At 38.1% G+C, this 13,196-nt stretch overlaps 1 protein-coding gene and 1 long non-coding RNA gene across 2 annotated transcripts in view; one reads left to right on the top strand and one right to left on the bottom strand.

The window, feature by feature from the left end:
* Positions 1-13,196, top strand: part of LOC117334827 (collagen alpha-1(II) chain-like) — a 101,647-nt gene that overhangs the window by 63,183 nt on the left and 25,268 nt on the right. The window contains exons 5-7 of the mRNA XM_033894645.1: positions 7,661-7,768; positions 9,516-9,596; positions 11,711-11,791. Coding sequence (XP_033750536.1) covers positions 7,661-7,768; positions 9,516-9,596; positions 11,711-11,791 — 270 coding nt within the window. The remainder of the gene's footprint in view (positions 1-7,660; positions 7,769-9,515; positions 9,597-11,710; positions 11,792-13,196) is intronic.
* On the bottom strand, positions 650-1,878 carry LOC117334394. Its single transcript, XR_004534139.1, has 2 exons — positions 1,655-1,878; positions 650-1,342 (listed from the first exon to the last, which is right to left on the bottom strand). It is a non-coding gene; the product is annotated as an uncharacterized LOC117334394 (long non-coding RNA).

Raw genomic sequence — 13,196 nt, 5'->3', positions numbered from 1 at the left:
CTTTCTTCTTTGTCCATCTCCAAAGCACGTTGCTCCTTCAATATACTCAGCTTAATCTGTTCCACTTTTTGCTGTTCGTCCCATTCCTTCTGCTTCTGTTCCCGTTCACTCTGTCTCTCCTCTCGCTCTCTATCCTGCTCATCTTTGACAAACGTCTGTAAATCTGTGCCTTTGTACCCAAGCTCAGTTCCAATCTCCATAAGAACTTTGACCGCCGTCATTTTGTCAATCTCAAAAGTCAGTACAAAACCTGCACCACAGTATTTGCTTGAAATAATATTTACACAACACTGCAAATTGGTACACAACAACAACAACACAATGTACAAAATCCTGCAATACATCTGAAAATGAAAGATGATATATCAGCAAAGTACATAAAGTTTGACTTACCTGGAATCCATGTACAGCCACAGGTCTCCATCTGTTAGTAGCTACTTAATGCCTATACTGTACCCCAGGACCCCCCAGTATAATACTTACCATAAAGCAATATCACACTTTCTCGGAACATCTAACATACCCTCTTGTACATAGCTATCAACTCGCAACCACATTTCTCTCTCAACAATCGCACATCCCACCGCTGCCACCAAAATTTGTAACGTAAACTGAGCGTGATTGCTGATATTTGCACGAGAAGACAGACTACAATATATACAAGATTTATTTACAATTTGTACAAGCATGTATATTAACATTTATTTATAAACACGCTCATTACACAATCTTACATACAACACACTCTGATACATTCATAGACACATAAGCATAAATACATAAACATAGACACATAAGCATAAATACATAAACATAGATACCCTGTTCCCTACAAGTCTCTCAAAGGCCACCACAGTTGAACATCGAGTCCACACAGTTACGTTGCTAAGCAATAGATGAACATGAATGTCTCCATCATCGGTCCCTCAGAATCCAATCAGTGCCGTCTTATACAGCGGAACAAAATCACACACGCAGTGCTCAATATACATGTACTGAACATGGTCAGCATCCACAACAGGGAATCAACGTTATAGTAGAACAGAATCTCTACGTCTGTAATCATGATCCCAAGACGTTGAATATATCGACAACTGTGACGTCATCAATAACAATGTCACATCTCTGCCGCGATGTGTATCACCGCTCAGACATACCACGCAGGTTATGTCGGTCCATCCTTCCAAAACAGGGAAGGTTCACAACAGGCATACAGTTCATAGGACGAGTAGGATCTCGTAGTACATAAATCAGTACAGCTATTCGGCCCTCGGCTCTAGGCCTCCATACCATAGGTGGGTAGTGTTCATGGTCTCATCAATTATGGTGTAGGCCCATCAAGCTACAACAATATAGTAATTACAATTTACTTAACAGTTATATTTTATGTATTAAACTATTAAAACAATATATATTCCACACTACATATAAGCAAAACCATACTTGTAAACATACTAGATACTCGCGCTCATTTACCGACGACACACAATACACCGCACGTGCCTCACTACCACTAGGTCACGCCTAACAATACAGGTAACATTTAGCGACTATAAAACACTATAAACACACTCAAACTGGCAAATATAACAACAGACAACCTATTGATAACGTTATGGGGTAATATTGGGTTATATTTGATGGAAATACTTACCCCAATCTGTAGTTTGGGCGTCGAACAGGGCTACGCTCCAAATACCCGCTGCTAGGTTTTTTACCTGTCCGCCTGTACTCCCGCTTACCTGTTGCTCATGCGCACACACCCTGCCGCGGTCTCAACAGTTGAGAAACGGCGCGCAATTTAAAACTCTTAAACCAATACTCAGGACTAAAACAAATACATACAAGTTACAAATACTTACATACACCAGATATGGCATGTGACACCTAAAACCTTCATGAATAGCAAGTGTTACTTGAAGTCATATCACTTTGAAATGCACTGAAATTATACAACTAAATTATCAATGAGATTTTAAACATTAACGAGGCTTTTGAAACTAATCAAAGTATCATAGGCAGTCTCTATCTTATCCTACTTACTGATGTGGTAATTCACCACAGCCAGGAGTATTGGCATAATGTACACAGGCTTCAACACAAAATCGTGACGTAAAACAGAGAGGGACTAAAATGCACCAACACAAAGTCGTGACGTAAAACAGAGAGGGGACCAAACATACACCAACACAAAGTCGTGACGTAAAACAGAGAGGGACTAAACATACACCAACACAAAGTCGTGACGTAAAACAGAGAGGTACCAAACATACACCAACACAAAGTCGTGACGTAAAACAGAGAGGTACCAAACATACACCAACACAAAGTCGTGACGTAAAACAGAGAGGGGACCAAACATACACCAACACAAAGTCGTGACGTAGAACAGAGAGGGACCAAACATACACCAACACAAAGTCGTGACGTAAAACAGGGAGGGACTAAACATACATCAACACAAAGTCGTGACGTAAAACAGGGAGGGACCAAACATACACCAACACCAACACAAAGTCGTGACGTAAAACAGAAAGGGGCCAAACATACACCAACACAAAGTCGTGACGTAAAACAGAGAGGGACCAAACATACACCAACACAAAGTCGTGACGTAAAACAGGGAGGGACTAAACATACATCAACACAAAGTCGTGACGTAAAACAGGGAGGGACCAAACATACACCAACACAAAGTCGTGACGTAAAACAGAGAGGGGACTAAACATACACCAACACAAAGTCGTGACGTAGAACAGAGAGGGACCAAACATACACCAACACAAAGTCGTGACGTAAAACAGGGAGGTACTAAACATACATCAACACAAAGTCGTGACGTAAAACAGAGAGGTACTAAACATACATCAACACAAAGTCGTGACGTAAAACAGAGAGGGACCAAACATACACCAACACAAAGTCGTGACGTAGAACAGAGAGGGACCAAACATACACCAACACAAAGTCGTGACGTAAAACAGGGAGGGACCAAACATACACCAACACCAACACAAAGTCGTGACGTAAAACAGAGAGGGGACTAAACATACACCAACACAAAGTCGTGACGTAGAACAGAGAGGTACCAAACATACACCAACACAAAGTCGTGACGTAAAACAGGGAGGGACTAAACATACATCAACACAAAGTCGTGACGTAAAACAGGGAGGGACCAAACATACACCAACACCAACACAAAGTCGTGACGTAAAACAGAGAGGGGCCAAACATACACCAACACAAAGTCGTGACGTAAAACAGAGAGGGACCAAACATACACCAACACAAAGTCGTGACGTAAAACAGGGAGGGACTAAACATACATCAACACAAAGTCGTGACGTAAAACAGGGAGGGACCAAACATACACCAACACCAACACAAAGTCGTGACGTAAAACAGAGAGGGGCCAAACATACACCAACACAAAGTCGTGACGTAAAACAGAGAGGGACCAAACATACACCAACACAAAGTCGTGACGTAAAACAGGGAGGGACTAAACATACACCAACACAAAGTCGTGACGTAAAACAGGGAGGGACCAAACATACACCAACACCAACACAAAGTCGTGACGTAAAACAGAGAGGTACTAAACATACATCAACACAAAGTCGTGACGTAAAACAGAGAGGTACTAAACATACATCAACACAAAGTCGTGACGTAAAACAGAGAGGTACCAAACATACAACAACACCAACACAAAGTCGTGACGTAAAACAGAGAGGGACCTAACATACACCAACACAAAGTCGTGACGTAAAACAGAGAGGGACCAACCATACACCAACACAAAGTCGTGACGTAAAACAGAGAGGGACCAAACATACACCAACACAAAGTCGTGACGTAAATAGAGAGGGACCAAACATACACCAACACAAAGTCGTGACGTAAAACAGAGAGGGACCAAACAAACACCAACACAAAGTCGTGACGTAAAACAGAGAGTGACTAAACATACAGCAACACAAAGTCGTGACGTAAAACAGTGAGGGACTAAACATACACCGACACCAACACAAAGTCGTAACGTAAAACAGGGAGGGACCAAACATACACCAACACAAAGTCGTGACGTAAAACAGAGAGGGACTAAACATACACCAACACAAAGTCGTGACGTAAATAGAGAGGGACCAAACATACACCAACACAAAGTCGTGACGTAAAACAGAGAGGGACCAAACAAACACCAACACAAAGTCGTGACGTAAAACAGAGAGTGACTAAACATACAGCAACACAAAGTCGTGACGTAAAACAGAGAAGTACTAAACATACATCAACACAAAGTCGTGACGTAAAACAGTGAGGGACTAAACATACACCAACACAAAGTCGTGACGTAAAACAGAGAGGGACTAAACATACATCAACACAAAGTCGTGACGTAGAACAGAGAGGTACCAAACATACACCAACACAAAGTCGTGACGTAGAACAGAGAGGGACTTAACATACACCAACACAAAGTCGTGACGTAAAACAGGGAGGGGCCAAACATACACCAACACAAAGGCACAAAATTATGACTCACAGATAATGTGGAAAACCTTACCACCTAAAATGACGCCAAAAAGAACTTTTACGCGACAGCGAAGCCAGAGAAACCTACATGGCTGTTTCCTAGCTATAGAATGCCTCGGTACATGATTTATATACACTGGTCGGAAATGCATTGTAATAAACATATTTCCGTGATAGCGATTGGCAAATGGACGCCTTTTTTCATTTTGATGTGGGGGAAACTATGGCATTACTTGGTCTCAGCCGTCGGAGACCAGACGTCATATTCACATTTTCTGGCGTGCGATTGTTTCCAGTCCCAAACATTAATAATCGTACTCAGAACATAGATCCGGCATTTATTGATATATATATATTCAAAATAGATTGTTACTGTTTCATTTTTGTGATATGAATTCCAGCAAGTTTTAAAGTAAATTGATAACTGTGTTCTGATCACTGTCATTCACATGGTGGAAAGATGCCGGTGTGTGGCATTCTAAACCGACAGCCATTATGTAATAACACGTCTCTCGCATAGGCACGTCAAAGATAGGGACACCGATAGTTTACATATAACAGTCTTAATACAATATTGATATTTATTTTATGTGCTTCAATCAGTTGAAGTCCATCTTTTTTCTAGATTCGAAATGTTTATAATTTAAATCAAAAATTTATTTTCCTTTCTTTTTTTATTTTTATCTTTTGCTTTTTCTTTCTTTGGCAAAAGTGAATCTTTGTAATGTAGGTGTATTGTATAGTACTGAAGTACTACGGTTGTATGAGAGAGACTGCTTGGAACAGTCTCGTGCGAGGCGACACGCATCCGTCATGATTTCTCGAGATGTCTACGTGCCACTTGCGGGTAAATAATACCATTAGACAATGCATTCCGTGTTTTGTACCTCCACCAGCAGTATGATTGACTAATAAAGTACGACGTTTTGTACATAAATCTGCAATTTTCTTGTTTATGTATGGCGTAACGTTGCCATCACTTGTAGGTGCGATGTTATGGGGAAACGGAATCCTCTTCGCTCCTTTCACGTCTGACATATTCCCGTGGCGACTTTTACTGTTAACGTGTACTTCTTACATGTTCTTATAAATGCCACCTATACAATATATACAGCGCTCTATGAAGTAATAAATTTATGACTGTAGAAAGTAGCCTGCAGAATGTGTAGCCTCATCTTGGTAGGTCTACGGCTTAGAAGAATATACTCATATGCATAATGTTGAACGTTCAGAAGTGTATTTTGTGTTTTGTTCTGTTAATATTGTCAAAGTTTATAAAGTGACGTCGTACGTATCTGGAAGGATGAGTACAATGTTATATCACAAGGAAAAATAGGAGCAGAAAATATACTGAATATTTCCTTTTACAACACTTACTATCACCATATCTACTGTAATTAATTAAACTTCTTCATTACATCAACGTCTTCCGTAACTACAATTAACATCTACGCATAATACACTAATTATATCTATTCATAAGTCATTCCCATTAATCTTCATTGATTCTCTCTTATTCTGAATTGATTATCTCCCCTTAATCTACATTTTTTCTCCCCTTAATCTACATTGATTATCTCCTTTTAAACTTAATTGATTTTCTCATTTTAATCTTCATTGATTATCTCCCCTTAATTTACATTGATTATCTCCCCTTAATCAACATTGATCACTCCTAAATACAAATTGAGTATCTCCTTAATGTGAATGGATTATCTTCTTAATATAAATTGATCATCTCTTTGATCTACATTGTTTACATCCCTTTAATCGAAATGTATTACCTTCCCTTTATCTACATTAGTTATCTCCCCTTATCTACATCGATTATCTCCTTAATCATCAATACCCCCCCCCCCCCCCCCCCAAAAAAAACATAAAAAAAACAAAAACAAAAACAAAAACAAAAAAAATCTTCATAGATTACCTCCCCTTAATCCACATTATTTCCTTAATCTACATTTATTATATTTCTTAGCATATGTGACTTATCATTTCCTTATGTTACACATTATATATCTTAACTACACCAAATATCCAGCTCAGATTTATTGATTAACTTCGCTTACACGTTATACAATGATTGACTTTGTTTTAGTTGGTATAATACATGCTTTGTTAAGCTTACGTTTTATGTTTTTAAGTGTTAATAAATGGAACGATACCTATTGTCTCCTTGCCGATTTTAGTGTTTTTCTTTGTATTTTGACTATGATATTTTGTATCCAATTCAGTCAATACATTTCTAATCAAGCCAAACAGTGGTTTCGTCTGTCATCTTGTTCACAATGGTTGCAGCCTGACAATTGATAACACTAGTTTGTGATTGGTCAAAAATACTGAAGACCCAGGAAATTCCCTGTTACTATTTTTAGTCCATGTTGTCAATTTGCGATGTTAACCTCTCGTGCAGGAAGTTGCATTTTGTCATGACTTCTCAGAGAGGTGTCGACCAATCAGAATACGGTAAAAATGAGTAAATGTCCGTTTCAGTGTCGTCTTATATCACTTAACCTTTCATCGCCTCTAACTATGCTGACTATACATTAATTATGTGCTTATATTTGAGCTGTCACGTAAAAGGGGCCGCAGTGGCCGAGTGGTTAAGGTGTCCCGACACTTTATCACTAGCCCTCCACCTCTGGGTTGCGAGTTCGACACCTACGTGGGGCAGTTGCCAGGTACTGACCGTAGGCCGGTGGTTTTTCTCCGGGTACTCCGGCTTTCCTCCACCACCAAAACCTGGCACGTCCTTAAATGACCCTGGCTGTTAATAGGACGTTAAACAAAAATCAAACCAAACCAAAATGTCACGTAAAATAGGTATGCAACGACACTGCTTACAAGGCGCTGTTCAAATTTCAAGAGCATAATTTGAATTCCTGTGTTTGATAATGTACTCCTACCCAGGTTGGGACTTAACCGGCAGAGACTAGTTTTCATGAAATTAATGGTAGATATAGTAGATATAGGCTAACACATATTGTCTGGTAGACTCTAGATGTGGACAACAATGATCATCTACCAGAGACGTAGCATTTAATAACAGTTACTTGAGAGGTGAAGTACCGTTGTGACACTATGGATCTTAATAAGTTTGTCATCTCTTTTCTTTTAGGGGACAAGGGACATCGAGGACCTATGGGTCCCATGGGTCCCAAAGGAGACATTGGCATTTCCGGCCATAGAGGGCCTCCCGGTAAAACAGGTCCGCCAGGGATACCAGGTCAGTTTATGTGCTTGTTTTTGGTAAGAGGAATCAAATCAGGTTCTGTAAAAGTATGTAAAATAAAAACTTAAACTGATTTCTCCCAAATAATATATAAATGGTAGAGCAAATACAGAACACCGAACGGTTCGGCATGTTTGATCTGATCGCAAACAAATTATAAATTGAATACCATATACAGCGAATATTGTGCGGATGACATTGGTTGGTATGTTTACATCAAATTCGTCAAGCTTACCATCAGTTGAGCATAAGAATAGCTAATTACATATCTACGTCAGTGCTGCCAGGATATTTCTTTCACTTTTAGTATTTTTTTATTTTGGTTTATTATTGGTAAACGCCCTCTTAATTCAATCAATTCATTTCAAGACGATGTCCGTTTTATTTGATTCTTTAAGACGTCATCGCTCAAGTGACGTTTACTTATTGGAAATTCTGTTCTCCATAGATAATAATTATAATCCAAGCGAAGCGTGCGAACGCCACAGCAATGTCGCCTTGATATATTTATTATGATTAAATATTGTGAGTTGCCTATCCATTCTGTCACGGAATTCTGATATGTCATCAGTCTTGTAATTTATCTATTGTCAGTGTCATTGTCCTCCTAAAATTAAAGGATATATAATTGACAGGTTTGAATTTCGCAGTGTCAAATACACTCGTATTTATCAAAGTCTTGAGGCACTAGCTATCGATGTAAACCCTTTATACAATATGGACATTTTGAAATTTCCAGCAGGTTGTGGTTAAAAAGCACACACACACACTTACCGACATAATAACGAATTGGTTTTTCTATCTGGCGAGACGTTAGCTACCTACAAAAAACAAGTATATATTTTAAGGACACTTTTTTAAAGGTACAAAGAAATTCAGACCAGGTGTACTAGGGAGTAAGCGTCTTCTGTCTCATTAACGACACCCGTGCTTCATTTGATAATAGTTACGTAATATGATATGTCCTCAACATTCTGTGCATTGATCTTATTTGAAGCACATTGCTACATTTTCTGTAGTCCAAACGTTTATCTGGAACTTGAAATACAAATACAGTTGTGTGATCGCACAACGTTCCAAAAACATAGTGCGCACATCGTGCAGACATCCTGCGCACAGATGTGTGATGTGCGATACAAACCGCACAAATGTGCGATGTAAACCGCACAGCTAACGATAGGTTTATAAATATTACGAAATAACTAGTTATACGAAAACATATACATACTTCGTGCGCACATCGTGCAGACATCGTGCATCGACATCGTGCGCAAATCGCACATCGTGGAACGTTGTGCGATCACACAACTGTATAATAAAAACACGGTCAGAAAATATGTTTGTTATGTAACTTTATAACAGGTGGTCGCACGAACGTGATGAATGTGTGCAGATCTGAAGTGTGACAAAAGACAAAAAGTCGTCACGTTACTTATGCTACCACTGTTACCGCAGAAAGTCCCTTTGAAGTACCGAATCATGTTGGTATTATTATAGTATAGCAGAAAGTCGATCAGCGGACCAGCTTGCGTCATGATGGCATAACTACGACTTCGACCACACTTGATATTTTGAATGTTCTCAATGAAATTTTAGGAGGGTAATCAGGCTTTGTCAGTCTACCATGTTATATATAGCTCCGAACAATGACTTAAACAGTCCAATTGAATATACCATCATTTTTGGATGTATATTTGTATAGCTGGAATAGAATGAACTTAATTTGTTTATAATTACACAGGACCAAGAGGGGAGAAGGGAGATGAGGGGGAACAGGGGCCGATGGGGCTCCTTGGTTTCCCTGGATACAAGGGTGATAGAGGTGATATTTATTGTTGTACATTGTTTCGCTGGCTATGTTGTTGCGCCTTCTTGTTATGTGTTAACATTGCTGTACTTTCTTGTTTTGTGTCAACATTGCCGTGCCTTCTTGTATCGTGTTAACATTGCTGTGCTTTTTTGTTTTTGTTTTTTTGTGTTGAAATTACTGTGATTTCTTATTTTGTGTCAACATTGTTGTGCATTCGTTTTATGTTAACATTGTTGCGCTTCCTTGTTTTGTGTTGACGTAGATGTACGTTCTTGTTTTGTGTAAACATTTCTATACTTTTTTGTTTCGTGTTAACATTGCTGTGATTCGTTGTTTTATGTTAACATTGTTGCGCCTTCTGGTTTTGTGTTAACATTGCTATGTTTTCTCGCTTTGTGTTAACATTGCCGTACTTTCTTGTTTTGTGTTAACATTATTGCCCTTTCTTGTTCTGTGTTAACATTACTGTACTTTATTGTATGAACGTTTCGTTGTCATTTCGTACTTTGTTTACCATCATGACGATACCATATTGTTTACCCCTCGAGACGAAGATCAAAGACAATGTCACTCTCACTATTTTGTTATTTAAAGAAAATCTGTTGTCACCTCTCAAGGCATTTATTTTTAAATAGATTTCAATCACATTTCATATATTGGTCAAGTTGAGAATGAGGATGCTCAAACAAGTCGGCTTCGTGGCTTATACCAGGATATTTTTTAGGGTGTAATGTATCATCTCGTCAATAAAGTACTGGTGTAGTATCATAATAATGTTATACAGATGTAATGTATGATGTTGTGGCTCTATTCACGCCATGATGTTGTTTTCAAAAAGTGCAAGTAAAATAAGAACATGTGTCCCGGAAGGGTAAGCGTCTTCAACTCGCGGACAACACCCACAATCTGTAATAGGTCAGATAAAACAAAGAAAGTTATCTGTAAGGCACATGAGAGATCACCGAACACGTTGATGGGGACGATATGGTATGGTTTGACAATGTTTATATGACCGATTACCGAATCGGGCAATTTCTTTATCTCATCCAAATGCACATAATAATTGTTTGTTCATTTTATGATTTAGTTGTGACATTTTAGGTACAGGACGACCGTTTAGCGTTGAGAGTTGACCAAGAGAGTTCTTAAAGTTGCATGATAAAAAGATTGTTGTATCCGATCATGTTGTTTGTGCATTCTCTGATTAAGATGGATAAATCTCGACTATTGGGTCACACAACTATATGTTGTCAATTTGTAGTATCATTATTTAAGGTTCAGCTACAAACTGTGATTGTCGATAGCAATAGTTGACTAAAATCATAAGTTCATTAACAGAATCAATTAAACAAAATTTTTGATTATATTTCAATGCTATCGAACTGTCAACGTCGTATTCAGGAAAAAAATGATTAATTCTCGTTGTTGTCTCCCTTGTTTTGTTATTTGCAATTTTCTGTGTTTCTGACTATGATGTCTATTGACTATTGTTTGTTAACAAGTTAACGTTGGTATTGTGTTGTCATTCATTAGGTCGCTTTCTGGTCACTACAATCGTTGTACCAGTGTGTGTCTGTTCCTTATAGATCTATAACCTCATATAAACATATGCAAGACACAGGGCCGCCTTGCATTGCACCCTTGTATGTTTGGTATTGTATCAAAGGCCGGGTTGTAGAAATGGTGTATAAATCAAGCTAATTCAAAATAATGATATGTCATGTTTTCAAACTGTTAAGGCCTCTTCATAATTTATGGATATTCCAAAATAATTAAATGTTACAATATGGAAATCCAGAAAAATGCATTCCTTGGCTTCTTCTCCAATGCTTAAAACATTATTGTAGTGTTGGATGGGTTATGCGATCGTTACAATTTCTACAACATTCTGTGGACGACTTATTTAGTGCCCGACAATTATGCTAATTTCGCCATCAGAGCAGCATCTTCAATCAAAATTAACAAACGTTAATTAGATTTTTTACCCATTTTCCCGCCTTTTTTGTTATAAAAAGTTAACATAAATCTTTCGAAAATAATAATTATTGATCAAAAAAGTGTCGTTTTAAATGTTAAAATTTGCAATTGTTGTATTGTGTTGTGTAATTTATTTCTTAAAATTCCAGGTGATTCCGGAGTTAAAGGCCAAAAAGGAGAATTAGGCCCCAAAGGACATTTAGGTCCCATGGGACCTCCAGGACCAAGAGGTATGTTGGTTATACACTAATAATAGCTACAAGCCAAATAGGGTTTCACTGTGTCAAGCATCCTTTTTCATTCCTATTATTTCTAACATTTTAAGTAAACCTGATCTGTGCTCTCTTTATAAATGAAAAAGACTAATATTTTGATTTTTTTAATTTCCAGTCACGAAGATCAAATATTAGGATTATTCAGATTTTGTATTGGGATTGGTTACTGAAATAATTCGTCGCCTGATTTTGCTCTATGAGATCAGTCTATCTCGGCTAAGGTCTGATGTTATGTTACAAAATCTATATTGAGTTGAGATTTACAGCATATCAGGTCAAGACTTTGATAACTCGATTTCTTAACAGATACGGGGAATATATTCCCTTTGTCTTTCACACAATGATATCAATATTACAAAAGTCATGAACTACTGTGTACAAATTCGATTGAATTCCATCCTTTGTGGCAATCCGACAGGAGGCAATTGAATATAACATAGTTTTATTTATGACGTCATATTGCGCCAAATATCTGGTTAATGTACGAAAATTGGAAGAAACTGTGAAGTACCCTATCATTGCACAAAACGTCACATTTTTATGACGACATTTAGTTCATGTTATATAGGTATAAATCAGTTTCCGGTAAAATAGCACCGAACATATTAGCCGGCATAAGATTAGCCCTCATATGTTCTGTATTGGGAAAATCATTCTCTGACAAATGTGGTTATTCTACTCTCATTACGTTACAAACAATTATATAAGTTATAGATATTTTCAGATTCATGCTGAGAAATCTAGTTTGCCGATGTTCACACCGGTGTTCTGAGAACAGACACCACTGCTCAATTATGACAGTTGCACAATGATAGTAAAGGGACCACTATCTTAATATTATATATCAATACGCGTTTTATTTATTATCATGGTGTTTTAACTAATTGTAATATCAACAAAAATGTGTTATGTCGACTGTTAATGTAATCTGATTACGTTATAAACTTGATTTAATCTCTCACCACCGACCTCCTAACCATGGAACGTCATCACTGAATTGGTCACCACTACTCTGGTCACCACTACTCTGGTCACCACTTATCTGGTCACCATTAATCTGGTCACCATTAATCTGGTCATCACTAATCTGGTCACCACTAATCTGGTCACCATTAATCTGGTCATCACTAATCTGGTCACCCTTAATCTGGTCATCACTAATCTGGTCACCCTTAATCTGGCCACCACTAATCTGGTCACCCTTAATCTGGTCATCACTAATCTGGCCATCACTAATCTGGTCGCCACTTATCTGGTCACCACTAATCTGGTCATCCCTGATCTTATCACCACTGATAAAATCACTATAATCTGGGGACAACTAATCTTGTCACATCAAAACTGATCACCACTAAGTTTG

This window comes from Pecten maximus, chromosome 9, assembly GCF_902652985.1.
Source record: "Pecten maximus chromosome 9, xPecMax1.1, whole genome shotgun sequence".
Lineage (NCBI taxonomy): Eukaryota > Metazoa > Mollusca > Bivalvia > Pectinida > Pectinidae > Pecten > Pecten maximus.
Note: the sequence above shows the minus strand (reverse complement) of the source record. Positions and strands in the feature narration are given on the sequence as shown.